This window comes from Sycon ciliatum, chromosome 9 (assembly GCF_964019385.1).
Source record: "Sycon ciliatum chromosome 9, ocSycCili1.1, whole genome shotgun sequence".
Classification (NCBI taxonomy): domain Eukaryota; kingdom Metazoa; phylum Porifera; class Calcarea; order Leucosolenida; family Sycettidae; genus Sycon; species Sycon ciliatum.
The window spans coordinates 20,037,832-20,060,331 of NC_088651.1; the positions used below are offsets into that span (position 1 = coordinate 20,037,832).

The window sequence follows — 22,500 nt, forward strand, 5'->3', positions numbered from 1 at the left end:
CCCATGATATCGCCCACTGAATCCCATGCTATCGCCCACTGAATCCCATGCTATCGCCCACTGAATCCCATGCTGTCGCCCACTGAATCCCATGCTATCGCCCATTGAATCCCATGCTATCGCCCACTGAATCCCATGAGCTGAACATATGCATCGAGCCATCGGAGGAACAATCAGCGTATCCCGCGCGAAATAATTCCGCATTCCATCGCGGATAAAGAGCACTTCACCACCCCACACAGACACACTCATGTACAACCCTTCCCCCCCCCCCCTCCCAATGAAAAAAACCCAGCACACACTCCCACAAGCACACCTAGCATCGAACTAATGCATGTACGCACACACTTGCACAAACACAAACACGCACACACTCTCTCTCCCAGATGAACATAAACACACACTCACACATCATGTACCATGTATACGCCCGTTGCAAGAGAAGCACGCAAATTTGCAAATGCACTGGGTGTGCATCCACAGATTTTCTCTAATATAGCAACGATAGTGGACAAGATCTGAATGACACAGATCATGACTAGCGCCAGATAACTGTATAATCCACACAACTTGCGAAGCCATGTGAATCAACCACCAATGCACACCTGGTCTACACCACACGGAGTACATCTGCATAAAACGGCTACACACACACGCACGCGCGCGCGCGCGCGCACACACACACACACACACACACACACACCTGTCCTGTAGAGCCACTGCCACAGGGGTCACGTGGGCCCCGGAGGGGCGCACACACACACACACACACACACACACACACACACACACACACACACACACATACACACACACACACGCACACACATCCTTTCCCCCACCCCACTCACCCGCACACACATACCCAGTACAGTCAGACCTCGCTTAACCGCACACATCCGTTTCCCACAAAAATGTCCGGATAGGCGAGGGAACCGGATAACCGAACACCGGTTATGTAGGATGCATTGCGTATGCTGTAGATCTGTAACCAGCTATTTTCTTCCGGATGGCGAGGGATCCGGATAAAAGAGGACCGGATAAGCGAGGTCTGACTGTACTAACATCAGTCATTGTGAAATTCGGACACGGCATCGAGGAACACCACACACCCAAACGCAGGCACGCATGTACACATGCGCACATTACACACACACACACACACACACACACACACACACACACACACACACACACACACACACACACATACACACACGCACACAAACACACACACACACCACACACACACACACACACACACACACACACACACACACACACACACACACACACACACACACACATACTCAGACTCAGACATGCCCATCGCTGAAGCGATGATAGCGAACAGCTATGTTAGACATAGCAACTTGTGCTGGGATTACACCATTCAACAGCTTGCAAGGCTGATGAATTGACCGCCACTAATTTTAGCCTGGTATCCACCACACAGCTGATTGAAGTGGCTTTTTCTGGCCAGTGAATCACTATTTTTCTTTTTACACACATACACACACACAGACCCTTCACTCACCATTGGTCCTACATAGTAACGTAACTCCATGTCGTCCAATATGAACCAACGCTTCTTCCAAGAGGAGGATGGCTGAACAGGAAAATATGCCAACCATCATAGGATTCAACATCATTGCGACTTCGGCGACTTGGGGAATTGTGTGTTGCTCCCTACATGGGAGCTCGTGCTTTTCCTGCCAACTTGAATTCTCACTTGACTATCATATAGTATAAAGAATCATAAATTTTCACACAAGTTTGCAATTCTCCATCTCCGTCCCTGATAAAGACACATGCATGCCGACCATTCAGTTTACATTTTTGACGAGGAGGTCTCCATGGATATTCTTCCATCTCAAAGAAAAATAGAAGAGCACTAGCTGCCATCCCAACCCCCACAAAGACGGCATCGTCCATCTACATGGGTAAGCCCACACAGGAACGCTCGGAACAAACGAAAGCCTGATTATAGTCACAAAACTTTGTGGTGACAGTCAATTTTTTCTTCAGATATTTCCCGTCTGTGTCTTTCCCTCAAACTAGTGAAAACTTAAAAGTAAAATTTAAAATAATATAGAGCACAACTCCACAGGGTTAGTATTACGCTTCCAGTGCGACATACAGGCTATGACATCCTGGCTGTGAAGCCTTGAGTGAATGTTGATCCTGCTTACCTAGCATGCCGTCATCTACCGGGCAAATGAAAAGCAATGTCTATGCCATCGTTGGCTCTCACCCCTCAAGGACGAATTGTAATTTGATGAGCCAGGACACGATGTCTCAATAAACGCTACAAGTACATGAAATATCGATCACAGATCAGTATAGCTTACCTCCTGACCCTTCTTCATCATCCAGCCCATTGTCAGGATGGGGCCAAGTGGTGCAGCTGGGCTGCTCAGTATCTGGATGCGTTTTATTGCAACCATCCACTCCACAATGGGCTGCAGGGGTGAACCGCATAACCACAAAAACACCAAAAAGGAATTCGTTTAAGAAATCGGTGAAGGATGTAACATGGTCTAAGTTCGTACATTAACTTCATGGATCGGATATGGGTAAACGCAAACACTCACAAACACCTATACCGCCCCCTCCCCACACCGACACCGGTGTACACCCCATGCACACACACACATACACACGCACTAAGACGCACACAAGCATGCCCCATCCAAAGACACATGTACTCGACTAGACGAAGACAGTTTGAGGAATGTCATCAAACAGGAAAACAAAACTTTGTTTCATAGCATGCCTTCCTACGGTTCCAAAATGTCATCGTTTGGTGTTTCAGGCGAACAGAACCACATAGAGAGCGCCAGAACAGCAAAGAAATGTATTGAAAAAAAGTAACGAAGTTTTGTTTCCGGAGAAAGTACCTTTATGCATAACCATCTCTACTTGAGATAGCGCAGGGGAGGCGGCAAGGGGAGAAGTTACTGGCTAGCCATGTTTGATTGTATTGTTATTGGACGCACGAGTGCATGTGAGTGTATATGTCGGTGTGTGTGTGTGTGTGTGTGTGTGTGTGTGTGTGTTTGTAGTTGCTGTGGCTTCTGCTGTGGTATCGCTATCATCGCCTGCGGCAATGGGCGTCAAATGGTCAAATGGTCAAATGGTGTATGTTTGTGTGTGTGTGTGTGTGTGTGTGTGTGTGTGTGTGTGTGTGTGTGTAGTAGGTATTCACTGGCCAGAATAAAGCCCCTTCAAAGCTGTGTGGTGTAGACCAGGCTGAATAGTGGCGGTCAATTCTTCAGCCTTGCAAGTTGTTGAATGGTGCAAACCCAGCACAAGCTGCTATGGCTTCTGCTGTAGCATTGCCATCATCACGATGGGCGTCCAATGGTCCAAGGGTTTGTGTGTGTGTGTGTGCGTGTGTGTGTGCGTGTGTGTGTGTGTGTGTGTGTGCGTGCGTGTGTGTGCGTGTACGTGTGTGTGTGTGTGTGTGCATGTGCGCACATGCGTGTATGTATGTTTGTGTGTTTGTGTACATTCGTGTGTGTGTGTGTGTGTGTGTGTGTGTGTGTGTGTGTGTGTGTGTGTGTGTGTGTGTGTGTGTGTGTGTGTGTGTGTGTGTGCGGGTGTGTGTGTGTGTGTGTGTGTGTGTGTGTGTGTGTGTGTGTGTGTGTGTGTGTGTGTGTGTAACCCCAGCCCAAGTTGCTATGTCTAATATAGCTGTTCGCTATCATCGCTTCCGCGATGGGCAGGTCTGAGGTCTGAGGTGTGTGTGTGTGTGCGTGTGCGTGCGTGCGTGTGCATGAATGTGTACGTGTATGTGCGTGCATGCTTGCATGTACATGTATGTGTAATTTTCCACATTACCTGTACAGCACCACCGCTTCGCTTGACAAACACGGTGCGCACCTTGGGTGCCTTGTTGCCGATATTGACCCAGTCCGCCTTGCGCCGTGCCTTGGGTGAGCGTGGCGAGCGAGGGCTGTCAGCCCCTTCTTCTGGAAACATGAGCATCAGAATGGACTCTGTGTTCTCCAGCTCGAGTGCCTGGGCGCTAACGATCTCAGCATGCGTGCTCAAGATCGGGATGGTGCCCTTGAGGTTCTTGCCGGTAGGACGGCATGGAGAACCCTGTGGTGGAAAGATAGGCAGAGAAAGGGAAGAGAAACACAATCATCAATATTCAGTGTGTGCTATTATCGTGTTAGAAGTACCGAAACTGTGCAACGAGCGTTCCTTGACACGATTTCGTCGATGTCCACCACAAAAACGGCACTTCTCCCTTTGAGATTCTTACCGGATGGCCGGCAGGGAGAACCCTGCGAGTTTAGGGTATGTATAGAAAGTGAAGAGGAACTAGGCAATTGTCATTGAGCACTATAGCGCGATAAACACTTTACTCAAGTACAGTACGGATCGGCTATAGCGTTGGTGTTTGATTTTCGTGAAAATATCACTATAGGCGATATATTACTATAGGCGATCTGCATACTTAGGTATGCCTGACAAATGCGTGTATGGTGTCATTCGAACCGGTGCAGCGTGCAGAAGCGTGCTGTGCATGTGACTGTGCAGCACGCGCAGTGCAGAACTACTTCCTGCGGAAACAAAAACTTCGTGACTTTTTCACATGAGTTTTCAAGGAGTTGTTGTGCTCAACAAATGTGTTCTTTTGGAAGAGAAACACTTCAACACATTCAAGCGACATATCAACAATATCTACAGGATCGATTAGTGGGAGTAGAGTCTCAATCTGGGTCGCCATCGCTCGACTCATCACCGCTGAAGCCGTTCCAAGTGGCAGGTCGATCGACGCGTGATGTCGTATGTCACGGAGAAGCTTCTCCGCGTCCCTGATCGTCTTTGCTGTTACCTGAATGCCTTCTCCAACATCTCGGCGGAGACCACTGTAGCGCTTGAGCGCTGGTACTCATTACTGCCTCCGCTCTCGCTCGAGGATGCCCCGGAACAACAAGCCCAGCCATCGCCAAACATTTAGAATTTCCTCCGAGGGATATCATAGTCGTACCAGCGCTTCCTGACTGCCGCGATCAGATCTCGCCATGTACGATGTATAATTTTTTATGATCATCACTATAGCCGATGAAAAATGTATGCAATAAAATCATTTTGACAAAGAAATCGTATCATTATAGCCGATATATTACTATAGCCGATTATTACTATAGCCGCCCCGATATGAATAGAAAGGGGTGGTTTACGAAAATGAATATGAGAATACGATCGCTATAAGAGGTATATTACTATAGCCGACAACCCTATAGCCGATCCGCACTGTAATCAGTGACCCTGGGCATGATTTCGTCAACGTCCATCACAAAATGAAGACACTTTTCCAGAGTGGGCACTATTTGATGTGTATGGTGACGTGATGTCATGCAAGCCGCTTTGCCACGGGTCAGGGCAACCCTGCCCGTGAGCTCATAATAATTATATTCGTTTGAGTTTCTTGAAGAAGTTAGATGTTTCTCCCAAGACTGCCTGTGTTGTCTGAGAGTGAGAGTTGGACACGCAGAGCGTGAGGCGAACATAACACTATTCACGTAGAGACATTGTCTTTGCTTAATCTTGGCACAATTGTTCTCCTTTTCTATGCAGAAGACACAGCCAACCAAAGATAACTGAATAGGAGAGAGCAATATTAACTGGTTTGAGGGAAAGAGACAAACGGGAAAAGTCAGAGAGAGCAATAACGATAACATAAGAAGCGGGGAGAGACGAGGCTCCAGGATGGGGCGAGAGATGGCGAGCCACTTCAGCAACACTACTCAGGCAAATATCTAGTCTCGCGGTTAAATTACGTAGATTATCGTCTCCGTTCCTGAGAGGGAAATCAAAAACAGCGGGTGGCACAAATCAAAAGAAAGAGACAAGCGCAATCATACGGCTATCCGGCTGGCCTAGTGATGGATCGAAATTACCAAAGTCCCTGCATGTACTCACATATTGATTGGCGGGGAGGCCATAGCAAATCTTGCCCTCGGCCACTGATAGGTAGAAGTCACGTTGTGCCCAGTCATCCCGATAACGGTGTCGCTTGAGGAACTTGGCCAACATCTCGTCTGATAAGATAAGAAAGGCGGACCGACGCGTCAATATCAAGATGAACACCGATTGGTATGAAGTTCTACCACTTCTGTTAGGTATGTCCTTCCGCATTATCTACAACTTTTCCTAAGCTGGCCTGCATGCACCCGTACTTACCCTCGTACTTTCCCCCGTACCCACCTTTCGTTCCGTTACCCTGGGTAACTATTTCCAAGCCGATATTTGCTATAGCTACCCAGGCCCTTTACATTGAGTTCTCTTTCAATATCTCTCCCACTTCCATAATGTAGTCGTTGTAGTTCGTCTGTCTCTCCATTTCTAATACTTGTCTTTCCCGCCAACCATTCCTGTGTCCGTTGTGTCTGGGGAGTATGACTCCTTTCCGTACTCAACACTTCCATTGGCATGTGGACTTTGCAGCAAGCTGGGGACCTGAACCTTGACAACTGTAGTGCTTTGTTTACGTTGAAGTACAATCAACACAAAACTTTGCAAGGAAAATATGTCACGATTCCCGTGACATTAGGTTGGATGACGAGTTTTCCGCATCTGTAGGTACGCCACCACCCTCTATACATCATGCAAGTATGGTTGATTTAAGTACAATCAACACAAAACTATGCACGGAAAATATGTCACGATTCCCGTGACACTAGTTTAGATGCCGAGTTTTCCACATCCGTAGGTACGCCACCACCCTCTATGGTTCATGCCAGTATGGTTGGTGTCAAATGCGTCTGACTCCTCGTTAGGCCATGTGGCTTCTTACGCAAAAGCACTAGTAACCTCGGTTATGTAGGCATCCACACAGCTGATTGCATCATCTCGACACAAAGGCAACAGTGTTCGTTCTGCGGTGATTGATTTGCCGACGTGCAGCTTGATGTAGACAATGTATTGATGCTGCTAACACCTTTCTAAAACAGCGTTAAGTTAAGTAAAATGCCTCGGATTGAGAGCCAAGGATGATTTTAGAGGAAAGGAAAGGGACCAAGGAACTACAAGTTATGCTATATTGTCCACTAAACTCCACCAGTTACTGGACAAGCCTCTCAAGCGATAACATTGCACAGTGCAAGTTAGTTGTGGAACGTTTGTGCCGTGGGTCAGTGTCATGCAATCCTATCGCATGAGCTGATTGTCCGGTAACTGTTCCCGTCAGTGGACAGTGTAGCGTAACTTGTAGTTCCTTGGTCCTTATCCTTTCCTATAATGGCTAAAGTGCAGGTTAGCAGCCATAGGCAGCTTACAAGAAACTGCAGGCAGAAAAGGAGAGCATATCAATCCTCAGGAACGAATCTAAGTCAAATAACATGGCTGCTGGTTACATACTTTGCCCGTAAGTTGGCTCCTTCAAAGGCTGACCAGTAAACTCTTGGTTATCATACTTGGCCAGTATGTATTGTAGTCGCAGAATAGTAGCACTGCACGCCGTACACACACGTGCGTCCAGGAAGCGGGGGGAAAGAGGCACATACATGATATACCCACAACACACGTGACCACAAGCATGTACACACACACACACACACATACACATAAACACACACACACACACACACACACACACACACACACACATACATATACACACACACACACATAAACACAACATACATACACATACACACACACACACACACTCACACATGGACACGTACACGCACACAAACGTAAAGATGGTGAAGAATCAGCGAGACTTGGCACTGGGTAATAATCAGGTGATGCCCTATACACGTTTTGAAGTTCTAATGCATTCGAGCACATGAATGCAGGAATGTGTGCGGAGGGGTCTACACGATTTCGTTTCACAAGGACTTTCACGTGCACCTCAACCAGGGCCTACCCTAATCATAGCGGTAAGATGGATTTCATTTTTCAGAACTGCTGGGAACAGTCAAATTCGATCTTCCAACTGCAGCTGGTGCGGGTGTTGGAGCAAGTCTAGGGACTTGACTAGCATGAGGTGTTGTGACTTGTGACTCTAGTGTACTGAAGATTGTCATTTTCATAACGCTAATCATCCCCCGTCCAGAAGATCTGACGAATTTGCCCAGACCCCAGGCTGATGAGATTTCTGATGACTCACTGCACGTTGGTAACATGACTGGTACACACATGCAGGTAAACACGCAAGAAGCGGCAACGACAAACGGAAGCACACTGAAACATACCGGTGAAATGTTACTCTCACGCACATTTAATGTTCTCTTTGCCTCGCCCTGTGTACAGGTTACTGCCTCTTTAAATTTATCATTTTTTTGCATTGCTTTTGCATACTGACATGGCTGGCTATCACCCCCTCCCGCCGTATTGGCATATAGTCCCTGACCACGGGAAGGTGATTTATAATGTGTTTATTTTTTATAAAAATTGCACAACTGCACAATCACGCCCAAACCTAGTGTGTGTCAGGACACGAACACAACCACTCAGTGGCACTCGTACGGTCTACACACATGCACACACAATCCCCCCCTCTCACACACACACACCTCAGACATGCCCATCACGGAAGCGATGATAGCGAACAGCTATGTTAGACATAGCAACTTGTGCTGGGATTACACCATTCAACAGCTTGCAAGGCTGATGAATTGACCGCCACTAATTTTAGCCTGGTATCCACCACACAGCAGTTTGAAGTGGCTTTTTCTGGCCAGCGAATCCCTATTTTTCATTTTTTTTTACACACACCACACCACATACTCCGGCATACACTGGCTGTTGGTAACCACCCAGGAGAAAGAAAGAAGAGCTAGGAGAATGAGAAAGAGAAGAAAGACGTGAACACACACACACACACACACACACACATACACACCACGCACGCATGCACGCATACACACACACACACACACACACACACACACACACACACACACACACAACATACACGCACGCATACACACACACACACCACGCACACACGCATACACACACGCATACACACACACACACACACACACACACACACACACACACACACACACACACACACACACATACACCATACACGCATGCATACACACAAACACGGTGATGCATGTGCATGCACACATACCAGTATGTAAGCACACATGCATGCACACACGACTACAAAGGAATTCACGCATGCCCAAATACACCACACGAGGATCAGCATTGCAATCAGGATGATCTTACTCATCAGAGAGTGGTTTCGGATACGCCTGTGGACGACGCTTTTCCAGGCAGCCGTTGGCATTCTTATTTCCTCTGAGCAGAAGCTGTACACACAAGGGGATACATATGAAACAATTTGCAAAACTGCAAAAACTGCAAAACTTGGCACGAGTGTAAAAGAAAACGTTTCATTCTAATTTTTATCATCGACACCTTCACTGTCATAAACTCCATCTTCAATCGCATCGTGTGATCTTCATTGAAGAAACATTTCAATCGGTAAAAAAATATGTGCTTGGAACTCGTGTCATAAGCAAGGTAGAAAGTACTAGACACATCCATGTTGTACTTGAACTATGCACACATAGCCTGCATAGTGGCGTATGGCTTCTTCAACGGGCTGTACTGGTGTAGGCACATCTGAATACAGGCCACGGCACGTGCTCGATTGACTGCTGCACTGCCCGATCAACTGGTAGAGACAGGATTGTCTGCATCTCCGGAATTGCCAACATAGTAGAGATCATATGCATTGCATGGATAGTATGCAACTGAGGGATCGTGTGGATCGCAGGATTCCGATGCGCATCTCAGATACCGCATAAGGATAGCGTGCGACACACAGATCACGTTCATCATAGGGATCGCGTGCATCAACGTTCTTGCGCGCACCTCATATCACGTGTACACCTCAGATTTTATTTGCATCGCTGATAGCATGTCATCGCAGGTACCATATGCTTGTCAGGAATCATGTGTAATGTATGATCCTACGGCGCAACACCAAAGCAGATGTCATCTTTGCGCCCTCGTCTGACAAACATTTTACGTGAGAGTGAGCCGTGTGGCTCAGCCAACATACCTTGAACTGGTCCTCCGTCCATTGTGAATCTATGGACAAGCTGCGCACTACAGGCACAAGCTTGTTCAAGGCCCGATGTGCACCGCAGCAGTCAATACAGAGGAGAACTCCGAAGTTGAGATCTGCCCAGTCCGGATCTGACCAAACGAAAGGCAGATATCAGAGGACCGATTACGGACAATAGTGCTGCGAAAAGAAACGAATACACGTTTGCTAAGCCATTCTGCCCTGTATGTGATGCATTGACATCATCTTTTGCAATAAATTTCTCGTGTTCAAGGACTAGAAGGTAATTTGAACTAACCAGAAGGCCAACATTGTTGACGGATAATATCTTTATTAGGATGACCCAGAGGCTTGTTGCCTATCAAGGGGGATCCACCGTCTCCAGTCAACAAAAGCCATACGCTTGACAGCGAGGTGCGGGAGGGAGGGGGGGGGGGGGGGTGAGTAATTTGCACCGTTCAAGAATACTGAAGTTGTCAGACTCAAGGAGGGATGGCCGGTCGTACACAGTCGCCTTGGGGGCAGTCACTTTCCAAATAAGTAGTGGATATCAGGCAGTATGAAGTCATGTCACCATCGAAACATGTCGCTTCCTAAACATTTCACCATGGAAATATGTCACCATAGAAAGATGCACTTCTGCATCACTTCACACGTGCCCTAACCCTTTGGTCATCCTAGACAAGCGCGTACGGCAATACTACTATTTCGAGGTACAAGCGGCATCTAACAGTCTCAGAAGAAATTGGCCATTCATCCCCACTTTTGGCTTAGAGACACCACACACATTTCCATACGATAAACCTGAACTGAATGTGACATTGTTGGCTCAATGAGCTGTGAAGTTTATATATCAGTGGAAACAAGAGAGAGTTTAGAAGCTTTGTCACAACTCCGAGTTTCACGTCTCTCTACGATCATCAGGTTGCCTGATGATCGTAGAGATACGTGAAACTCGGAGTTGTGACAAAGCTTCCAAACTCTCTCTTGTGTACAAGGCTCTGCCCTACATGGGCATTGAGCACTCTTCGGACAGTGAAGCACACCACTTGACTACATCAGTGGAAATAAAACCCATACCGGGGAGGTTTTGGGCCTCGCCGTGACCCCGCATGAGAGGTATATGTACTGGTGTTCGAAAATAGTCATGCCTGAAAAACGTCATTCCAGAAATTAGTCATGCCTGAAAATAGTCATTCCTGGAAATAGTCATGCGCGAAAAGAGTCATGCCTGAAAATAGTCTATACAAAAGAGAAAGACGAAAGAACTATAAGTTACGCTATACTGTCCACTAACACCACCAGCTACTAAATAATCAGCTCATGCGATAACATTGTACGACACTGACTGACGGTACTGACGTTCTACAACTAACTGGCTAACAGCTCTAGCACATCTTGGCTCTCCATCCGAGTCCATTCCTGAAAATAGTCATGAGTGAAAATAGTCATGCCTGAAAATAGCCATGCGTGAAAATACTCATGACTGTCCTATGTCCTCTCACCTAGCCGTCCGCAGTCGGCACACTTTCGATTTCCCGGCGCTCCGCGTACCGCCATGAGAACAATGGCTTTGCTGCCGTAGTGCTTCAGCGGGTCGTCGGGGACGATCCACTCTGCCGGCTCCGCTTTATCATCCGTGACGTCGTCTGGCTCTGCTACAGGGTTTTCTGGTGCTGCTGCTGCAGCCGCCACCGCTCCACCTTGGGAGTCTATCAGTTCAAGAGAGAGTTTTTGAGAAAACAGCATTCAAAGAGTCATCTTGTAACCAGAACAGCCCGAATGATCATCATGCTGGAGAAGAACACATACAGTCAACTTCGCTGATAACGACTTCGGATATAACGACAATTCGCGAATAACGACAGCATTTCCATGCCCAGAGCAAAGTCCCTTCCAACTGTAATACATATAATAAGACTTCGGATATAACGACACTTCGCGAATAAGGACACTTTTCTGATGCCCCGCCGAGTGTCGTTATAAGCGAAGTTGACTGTAGTACTACCACAAGTACATAACCAAGAGTGTGCAACACGACATTCCCCAGCCCACGGCTGATTTTTGTACGGCATCAGTCTTCGGCAGCGGTTTGGCTCACTGATGCCATCATGCGTATCTAGAGATCAAAATGCAAAGAATTTGTGCATCCCAGCTTCGATAGAGGAAGCAGAACAACGGACGATAGATGAATGTGTTGATAAACTCTCACCATGTCTACAAAACAAGCGCGGGAAACCATAAGCACTTGATCATACTTCTGCCAAAGAATGACACAATAAACAAATTCCACCGTGGGTAAACCATCATAGCTCGAGATAGGAGTTGCACACTCTTGGTTCTGTGCTCTTGGTTCTACCTACGTGCAAGCCACACTAAATTGCTCATCAGCACTAGAACATGAAATACACACTACAGTACTACTATTTCACTATTTAAAACAACATAGCTAGAACACTGGACAAGTTACCATTGGTGTCAGCATTCGGCTGGGGATCAAACGGGTTGTCCCGCACAGCCTCGCTTTCTTCCACAGTGTCTGTCTCCGTAGACGAACTAGACTGAGGGCTGGCTCTTGCCGCATCACTACTAGAGGCGTCTGAATCATGGCCTGAGTCGCTTCCGCGAATCGTCTTCTTCACAGCACTGTCTGTCGTCGGCGCAGATTGAGCGGGTTCTTCTGGACTCGAGATGTCTGTGGGTATACCCTGGGACGATGCAGTGGAGGAACTTGCCGTGGGCGCACCCTTCTCCGTCAGCTTGGCTGGCGAGTGATTGCGCAACTCCTCGCTGGTCGTTTCCACAGTAGACTGCCCGCCTAGGGGCAAGTCATCCGCATCCTCTCTTGGCTTTGTCGTATCGTCCTGTAACAACCCGAACACACCGATCCACATTATAACACAGTTACACAGTGTAGCCACAGCCAGCTGCATAAAATACATGGACGTAGACGAAAGCAGCATGAAGCAAGGATCTCCAATCAGCATCTTACCACCCATACCCGGCACTGGTCTGGGGAAGGAGGCTCCTACCACTTTTTTTTTAAATTGCACATTTATGCAGTACACCGCTGGCTACACAGTGCAACTGCTCAGTGAAATCCTGTCCCGTCACTCAAGTACACGTCGGGCGATGCTTTGACAAAGTCTGGGCACGCCGCGCCCTAGCGACTCAACCTGTTTACATGTACACAGCGCCCATAATCTGTTTTGCTGTAAACTTATAGGCGATTCAGACCACGGCCAAAATCACGTGTGAACTGGAGTTTCCATGGTGATGAAGTCGCGTTTCAAAATGTTATGCACAATCGCTGATCAAATACGTCTGAGTCGTAGAAACGGAGTCACAATTGGCCGTAGTCTGAATTGCTTATTAGCGCCAATGTGTGGTTCTGGAAATCCGTCGATTCGTCATTAGGACTTCTTTAGCATACTGGTTACCTCTATAAATTATTTAGATCAGGAAACATGCTATGACGGCATGAAATGTGATGTCACTGACCAGGTGTTCCCAGAAAATACAAGCAATCAAACCACTGGCATTAAGAGCATCATGTCACTGGCCCATATAAAGAGTCACTCTTTGTACTCTCTGCATGCGATCTCATGGAAGCGATTTTACACCTCATCATAAAGAGTCATCAACACGACAACAGGACAACAGGACAAGATATCGACAGCGCTGCAAGCCTCAAAATGTCAGACTTTCGGCACGCATGCACATGAGCGACTGGGCCGGCACCCAATCACAGGTCGGTGAAGAATGGTTCGAGTACTAGTAACTGTCTGAAGCTAGAAACAAGGCGAACTCACCGATGTGTTTTGACTGGCTAGCGCCACAGCGAGGTCCATCTCCGAACCACCGTTGTTGACAACTTCACGCACCAGAACACCTATACTTCACATAAACTGCTGGCTCTATAGTTTCCTTCCGTGCTCCGATAGCTCGGATCAACTAAACAGGACCAGGAGTCGATATCGCCGCCGACAGGACAATACTCAGTGCAGGCAATACGTTACTCGTTACAATAACAATTACTGGAATGGCAGCGTTCGCCCGGGAAGACTACACCTCCACGCCAGTAGGTAACTACTTGCAGCGCACCTCACGACAATGTCAAAAATATACTGGGATGTTTGAACACGAAACGCCAGGACTCGTCATCATTCTTACGTTTGCAACTGTGGCAAGACCACCTGTCCGCGCGGCGGAAGGAGCGAATGCACTTGACTCTGCATTGGTGGTGCGACTAGGGCACTAGTGTCGTGGTGCTATGCTCATCTTCAGTTCAATCATTGCTCTCCACTCCATCCACTCGAGTCCTAGCCTCTTCGATCGTGCAACATTTGGATATGATTGTGACGATTGACGTTTTTCAAGTGGGTCCTGGGCTGGAAGCCATCGCCCAAAACTACCAAGAAACGTACCGGCACTGCAGTACCAGCTGCTCCACCATACCAGTACTCGAACAGGCATTGCTTCATCCTAGATTTCTTTTAGAGGATAGGGGTTGAAGGAGATTCTATAGACCAGGAAATAAATATTAAATTTTGCGAAAGGCTCCCCTCAGGGACCGGAAACCAAACCTCTGACGAGTGACTAGTTCGACTGTGCAGTGTGCACTGCCTGTCTCTCTGTGTGGTGCACACTGCTCTATGCTCCAGACTCGACTGGTCCGCCCGGCCACGGCTGTTACGGGGATCCCCGGGAGGCCACTTGGCAAGATGGCGGCGACCTGTAGCAACGCCCCTGGCAACAGAGGTCACACGGAAAGCGTGGGTAGACCCAGGTGCTCGAAGTCCGTACACTTTTACAGTGTGTGTTTGCCGAGCTGAAACTCACACTACAATGATCACTTGCCAGAATCCTGCTCGTGGATGGAAGGTATATTGTCCAAGTTTGTTCTGAGGCCAGGCTCGATTGAACCAGGCCATCTTTCGATCCGATCTGTTTCTCTGGAGTTCGCTGATTTTTCATATCAAATTTTTGTGTCGCAGAGGGTACTCTAAGTCCGTACTGATCAGAGGTGACTCGAAATACACACATATTTCTGCTAATTGCTAACTTGCAATCCCTCGGTTACGACGAAAGCACCGAAGGGATATGTTTGGCATGTGCCTCCACCAGTATTTCTTGCAAAAGCGTAGTTTGTTGCCGAAATGCAAGCTGTTTTTAGTCGGCTCAGAGAAGAAGCAGCTGCGCTGTGAAAACCGCGGGAAAACAGTGGTGGAGATGCCAGGAGTGTCAACCTTTCTGCAAAGATTGGTGGTTCTCTGTAAATTCTTCTCCTCTGGCCATTGTCAGCTCTAAGCTGGCTCTTGATGATTGAGTGAAGGTCTGTTTGACGCTGTGTCCGTTCGAAATCGGTCTTGGCCAAGTTGATTTTTGCATGAAATGTAACCCAATTTGTACTTCGTATGGACACTCGAAAACCCACTCGCGTGGTATGGGACTTCTGCTCATCGTAGATCCCTGAAAATTGCTAGACCCGGGTGCTCGAATCAGAAACGATTTGACAGGTGTGGAATTTCTCATCTGTAAATCTCAATAATGTAAGAATATACTTTTGGAGAGGCGATGGAACAGGGAAGAGAGTCTGGCTTGACCCACCTAGCAGGAATTCAGAACCTGGGTGCGCTACAACACAAGCTACAGTACGCAGTAAAATTGTCGTATTTCCTTCGGATTTTTTATTCGAAAATTGGGTGCTCGAATCAGAAACAGCGAACTCGTCAGATCGTCTCCGATTCAAGCACACGGGTCTACCATCGTCTACGCTTGGTGTGGCAGTTGAGGGCAGGGAGTAGTAACTTACTACTTCATTTTTGAGAGCAAGATGGTCAGTGGAGCCGCAGATTCAGCAGGTCTTTAGCAGCACCGTACAGGAGACCCATATCCTCGAATCAAGGACCCAGGAAAAAGTGGGTCGCGAGTATTTCAAAAAGCGTTTACCATGTTTACCGGGCAGCGCTGAAATTTGGCATACCGTTAGCGGGCCGTATGTTGATGGTATGTGTGAAAACTAAACGAAATCGGAACAAGTTTAGGTACAATTTCAGGGTGTTTCTGTTTTGGTACCCTGTGTCTCATTCGAGCACCCGGGTCTACGCGAGGAGAACATACCACACTGTCCCCTCCATAAAATATTTGAGTCGAATACAATAACAGAACATGAAATTATGGGCGTACGAACTTAGGATACCATGTACGGACTTCGAGCACCTGGGTCTACGCTCATCGCATTTTTCAAATTTTCATGATCATTTCTGCAGAAAGAAAAGGTTCTGTCACTTCGAATACTTGAAATAGTACTTTTATGGATTTCGTCTCTTCAGTCTCTTGCTCGTCAAAAAATGTTGTTGGAGGCAGCTGTGCTCCGCGAAGTGCAACGGATACCGCTCAGTAGCAGATAAAGGAGATGTGCTTCGCAGGACTCTTTCGCAAAATGACGACCTGCGCCTCGGATCGGAGGAGAACTTTTGGTCAAGTTTACTCAATCTCCGGACAGCTATAGCTGTTTCGACCTTGTTAGGTCTCATCAGCGGAGTTCACAGTGTGTGGCCGGACAGATCAGCAAGAATTAGTTTCAACCCTGTTACAGTGTTAGGTCTCATCAGGGGAGCTCAGAGTGTGTGGCCGAACAGATCAGCAAGAATAAATTTCGACCTTGTTAGGTCTCATCAGCGGAGCTCAGAGTGTGTGGCCGAACAGATCAGCAAGAATTAATTTCAACCTTGTTAGGTCTCATCAGAGGAGCTCAGAGTGTGTGTGGCCGAACAGATCAGCAAGAATTAATTTCAACCTTGTTAGGTCTCATCAGAGGAGCTCAGAGTGTGTGGCCGAACAGATCAGCAAGAATTAATTTCAACCCTGTACAAGGAAGGACATGGCACTCGAGAAGGTGAAGCTTAGGAGTCACATTGCCTAACTTGCGTGCCAGAACCTCCGCTCTACAGGTGGCCATGAAGGTGTGGATGGCATCACCCAGAACCTGCCTTGTTGCTGTTGTAAAAACCAGCTTGCCGCTGAACAGCTTGCGACATGCTGCATACTCTGTGAAGAGTCTCGAGTAGCGATCTCTCAAGGACTTTGCCTGGGCAAGCAGCTGAACCTCGCCGCTGTCCGCAGGTGTGCGGCTCTGCACGACTGTAAGGGGGACAGAAGTGAGGGCAGCAATGACATCCGGTTTTAACGCACGGTGTATGTGGTTGCCGACATATGCTCCAGAGTGATATGCTTGCCGCTTTATTTGGTACTGTGGCAGCACTGCTTCCAAGGAAGTTACGCACGGGCCAGCTGCTTTTTTTAAATCTTTTACTGTTAATTTCTCATGCTCTTTTCGAGCCACATCACCTCTCATTCATCAAATTGAGTTCCTTTTCTTTCTCCTTCCATAGGAAGTGCAGATTTGATGCCACAGTCTGCAAGCAAGCAGCCACTACTTCCTGCTGCTGAATGTGCAGCGTCACACATTGCAGCTGCCTAAGAATGCTTTGTGCTTCTGACTGTAGGTGTAGTTGTTGTGTTGCTGTGTCGTGTACGTTCTTGTAGCGTCACAAACTGCAGCTGACTAAGAATGCTTTGTGCTTCTGACTGTAGGTGTAATTGTTGTGTTGCTGTGTCGTGTACTTTCTTGTAGGCAGTGATAAGTGCTGTAAACGCTGCAGAGTCACCGTCATCTGCAGCAAGAAACATACATTTGCTCAGTGCAATATCGATTTGATGTGCGTCAGCACAAAGTGCACCGTAAATCCAGGGATAAATCCCTAGATCTAGGTGGAGCACAGGAATACACACGTCTTGCAGCTCAACAGGAAGAATGGCTTTTCTAATCACGTTGTTGTTGTACCGCCGTGCGTGCTGCAAGTTGGCACCTGCTGCAACGAACTCTGTATTTAAAGCGTTCCGGCAGCAAGTCAGCAATTGCTTTGTATGGCGGTGATGCAATGTCGTACAGTTTCATCAGGGGAATATCCATGCCAATTGTTGCATCGTCTAAATGCAGACTGGATGAGGCTGGAGCTACATGCATATTCATATGCATGAGTTTTTTGGTCATCACACAACACATTAATACTCAGCACAGATTCAATGGCTTTTGCATGATCTCTCACAAGGTGCTGAGTTCCACGGCTAGTACTACACAACTTTTCACCGCCTAACCTGCACACCAGCTGTAACTTTTCTTGGTGTTTTTCCATTTCAAATCCACTGAAAACGTAACAATTTCCACTAAATGTTGCTAGAGATTTGGACCCAGCGGGGCCAACAAGGAATCAGCGGGGCCCCAGCAGTAACAAAAAACAGCTACACAGATACTCTTCTCCTCGGCAAAACTACCCTTGACGTGACGAAAACTCGTTGAGCACCTCAAGGAGGCAACAAACTTCGGTGACTAGAACGATCGAACGGCAACAACTTCAGAGACAAATTTCCATGAAGAATGGCTTTTCTCAGCGAAGGAAAGCTCAAATTCACTACTTTTTTCTTTGGCGAAGTATGGTCAGGATGTTGCGCAACTGTAGCCGCGAGGACAGCTCGACGCGGTGTTCTGACATGTGACGTCACATGACAATCGACATGGCAACAGCGAATCCTAGCGCGACTTGCCGTGCTTTGAATCAGCCACTGAAGACCTGTGAGCGCTTGCAGGTCTCCGATTTTCCAATCGGAGCACGCCCAGGCGTGCTCCGATTGAATCGGAGCACGCCTAGGCGTGCTCCGATTCAGCCATCAGAGGCCGCTTTTTTTTTCAGCAGCCAGAGCAAGTCCATGCCGTAAAGCTGTTGCTGGAGTCTCTCAGCCCGAAGAGCGAGAGACTGTTTCAGATGGCATCTCGCTCTGTAAAGCCCGGAACGCAAGCCTTCAATGGTTTACCGCTGGGTAAGAACACCATAAAGGCTATGATGAAAAGGATCTCCAACAAAGCCAACCTCTCGAGATCCTACTCACCAACGGTCTCTGATGCAGAAAGCTACGAAGACCATCAACTTTTCCGGAGCTCAGTTTGGTGCAAACTGCAATGTTCACCTGCACCTGTAGGCTGTAGGCTGTAGTCACTGCGAAGAAGAGAAGCTGAACTGACCTGGTTTTTAGCTGACTAGACCGCCCTTGTTTTATCTCTGTGTTGTGACTGTGTACATTAGTCATTATGTAACATGTCTGAAGTACTAAACTGGCGACTAGTTGTGTTCCTTGTCTGGTCTAGTGTGCGTGCCTTGAGTAGGTACTAGGTATGTGTGAAGTACTACATGTAGTAGTACTAGTAGTACGAAGTAGTTCGTGCAATGCATGTCAGAAATGGTATCAAAGCATTCGTACTCGGACTCAAGTGCTAGAATCGGAGCCCTCCGCGCTAGCGCGCGTCGGGCTCCGATTCCGCACTTTCGTCCTCGTACTCATGCTCGATTCCATACATCAGAAGTGGTGCTTTGGAGACCCAACTGAGCAGAGATTGCGTTCAAAATACACCTCCTTGAACGTTGAGAACGGGAAAGTCCCGGGAAGCGCAATCTCCTGTACAAAAACCAAGTGGGCCCGTTTTGTACTGTCGTAAGGGCCGGCCGGCCCGCGAGGCCAAGCCCACTTATGAAGTTATGTCACATTCAGTAAATAATTGACAGACAGTAATTTACTGTCCAGTCTGTTATCATGGCCAATAACTTATTGGCCATAACAGGCAGACTGGACAGTAAATTACTGTCTGTCAATTTACTGAATGTAAGTACTCGTAGTCGGAGTCGTACTGTCGCTGATCATCTGATGTAAATAACGTGTACGTGGCTTGGCCCGACTCGACTGTCGTCGACTATTATTAGTACTACATGTATACCATGGTATACTGTCTGTAGTCGACTGTCGACCATGCCCATGGTCGACATGTCTACGTGAGTACGTCTGTGATGTGTTTTGTAGAGTAGCTAGAATATACCTGGATGCAAGGAGAGCGAAAAATTCAAAATTTGAACAGCAAAAAAAAAGGATTGTTTTGTTGGTAGTGCTAGTAGTACTAGTAGTGGTCATGACCACTGGCACTACCAACAAAACAACCCTTTTTTTTGCTGTTCAACTTTTGTTCAAATCTTGAATTCTTCGCTCGTCAGAGCACAAAAAGAGGGCTAGGCATGTAGATCTACATGTATGCACGCAAACATGTTCATGACATTGTACATACACAGTCAGTGGACACAGTGGCAAGGCATGATGTCGCGAAAATAACAAGTAGATATTGAATGAGAGGAAAGAAAAAAATTATGGTAGCAAACGTTGGGCAAGAGAGGAAGAAAAGGGGTGTGTGTGCGCGTGCGTGCGTGCACGTGTGTGCGCGTGCGTGCGTGCACGTGTGTGTGTGCGGGAGGGGGGGGGGGGGGGGGGGAGAACAAGAAAATTGCAAAACTATCCTATTGAAGTAATGTAGACGGGAAAGACAGCTAAATTTTTCGTTGGCAAACTACGTTGACCCTCTAAAAAACTAGAAAAAAAGTTTATGATAATTGTGGATTTAAAAAGATTATGATATGCCGGTATGGACGAAAAATATATATCACTGGAGTTGAAATTATTTTATGAGAATGGCAGCTGGAAATGTATCCATCATCATCTGAAGAAGAAAAAAGTGTGTTTGTGTGTGCGTGGAGGGGGGGGCATGGAAAAAGAAACCAATAAGTACTCATGGGCGAATTACGAAAGAGAAAAAAATTCAACTTGAAGAGAGCAGAGGTAGATAATTTAGAATGAGAGATAATGCGCATCATCGGACATGCATGCATCCAGTGAATCCTTCTCAAAGAATAGCAAACCCTGGTATAGTCTATGTTGCTTGCTAGCTAGGGGAAACCATTCCCACATCATGGCATTACCTATGCTGCCTGACATGGACAATGATTCTTTCTAACACTAATAGTGGATGGTGAGCATTCACAAAGCATCTAAAATAGTGTCATTCTCTAAAAAATATTCTCACTAAGCGAACAGGCATGACACCTTCTCCACTAACCTACATGTACCTGTACGTCAGGCTTTTTCTGAAATTAAATGAAGGAAAATGCCGGCCGTGGAGCTAGAGTACTGCATAGCGAGCGAGCAGTGAATGCACCGAGTTACAAGGCAAGCACACAAACACGTCATTTCGTATAAACTGGAGCCATTTCTCTAGAGATCCGTGTCCTGCCACGCCGAGGAGCCCATACCCTCAGAGTCATCACCATGCTGGCCAGCATTCGCCATTGCGGCCTCAATGAGCGCTGGGTCGTCGAGCAGCTCCAACATATCTGGCGGGATCTCCTCCAAGGCTGATTCCGCAATGGCAGCCTGCTGATTACCATGGCCTGCAGAAAGCCAAAGAGGAGATAACATCACGATAGAGAAGAGTATAGATTATCCCACGTCCTGAACAGTTCTTGTATTGTGCTGTGAGATGCTGGCGTATGCTGAAAACATACATGCATAAAGTAAGTCAACAGACATTCGGCGCATATCTTTTTTCGGCCTGGGCATTTTTGGCTGAAAATTTGTTACGGCCGAAATTTTGTTTTGCAACGTCCAGTGTGCCAGTGTATAGAGGCAGTAAAAGTACAAGTACAGGCAGCAGCAGTAAAGACTGAAATGGGTATTACTACTACTAGCCCCAGGAGGCCTAAATCTAAACGTGCCAAAAAAATTGACTTACGGTAAAGAATTTCAAGGCTCTGCATGAGACTCAGAATGGCTGCGAAGAAAATACCACCGCCCTCATGGGTTATGGGTGAGACGTTCTGTAGCTCGCAAAGCTGTACTGGTGTGCATGTCAAGGCTGGGATGAAGCCCCCGATATGTACTTGTGTGCACGTTATAGGTGAGATGTAGCTCACAAAGTGATACTGGTGTGTGTCATAGTTGAAATGTAACTCCCGTATTGGTGGATATGTCAAGACGGAGATGTAGCCTCCAAGGCTGTACCGGTGTATATGTGAATCCCATCGAGTGCCAATACGCCTAAACCATATTTTGCTTCGTCCCTGTTACGATGGAGCAGGTTATAAGTACATGCGCCTGATATGAAGGGATAACAACGTGCATGACAGGGATACTCATACTTCTTGATCTTTAGCTAACCCCATCAGTGGTCAACTAATGTGTTGTTAATTCAAGTTCACTTTATGCATTTGAGATATTCTTTTTATTTAAAAAAAAAAGATGAATATTATACGGTGGAGTCAAAGAATTGAATACAAAAATGGTTACCTGGGCCTCGTCGCACTCCCCTGCGTTGCCCGCCATAGCCATAATTGCTGCTTGCCATCGAGGACGCTCCTGCACGTGATGATATCACTGAGCCACCGACAGAGCTCATGCCGTCTCCCAGGTCTGCAAAGTTCGCAACATCCGACGGCTGTACACAAACACACACACAAACACACACACTCAACAACAACAACAACAACAACAACAACAACAACAACAAC

At 47.1% G+C, this 22,500-nt stretch overlaps 2 protein-coding genes across 3 annotated transcripts in view; both read right to left on the reverse strand.

Annotated features, from left to right (window-relative positions):
- Positions 1-14,593, reverse strand: part of LOC135824481 (arf-GAP with dual PH domain-containing protein 1-like) — a 19,475-nt gene extending 4,882 nt beyond the window's left edge. Inside the window, exons 1-10 of the mRNA XM_065337216.1 lie at positions 13,870-14,593; positions 12,528-12,921; positions 11,563-11,769; positions 10,052-10,188; positions 9,211-9,293; positions 7,378-7,469; positions 5,941-6,059; positions 3,844-4,107; positions 2,352-2,462; positions 1,538-1,609 (exon numbers count right to left, since the gene is read on the reverse strand). Coding sequence (XP_065193288.1) covers positions 1,538-1,609; positions 2,352-2,462; positions 3,844-4,107; positions 5,941-6,059; positions 7,378-7,469; positions 9,211-9,293; positions 10,052-10,188; positions 11,563-11,769; positions 12,528-12,921; positions 13,870-13,908 — 1,518 coding nt within the window. The 5' untranslated portion in view covers positions 13,909-14,593. The remainder of the gene's footprint in view (positions 1-1,537; positions 1,610-2,351; positions 2,463-3,843; positions 4,108-5,940; positions 6,060-7,377; positions 7,470-9,210; positions 9,294-10,051; positions 10,189-11,562; positions 11,770-12,527; positions 12,922-13,869) is intronic.
- Positions 14,594-20,255: 5,662 nt separating this feature from the next.
- The window catches only part of LOC135825065 (catenin beta-like), a 20,337-nt gene continuing 18,092 nt past the window's right edge, over positions 20,256-22,500 (reverse strand). For both annotated transcript variants that reach the window (XM_065337803.1, XM_065337804.1), the window contains exons 15-16: positions 22,280-22,427; positions 20,256-21,384 (exon numbers count right to left, since the gene is read on the reverse strand). In XM_065337803.1, coding sequence (XP_065193875.1) covers positions 21,209-21,384; positions 22,280-22,427 — 324 coding nt within the window. In that variant the 3' untranslated portion in view covers positions 20,256-21,208. The remainder of the gene's footprint in view (positions 21,385-22,279; positions 22,428-22,500) is intronic.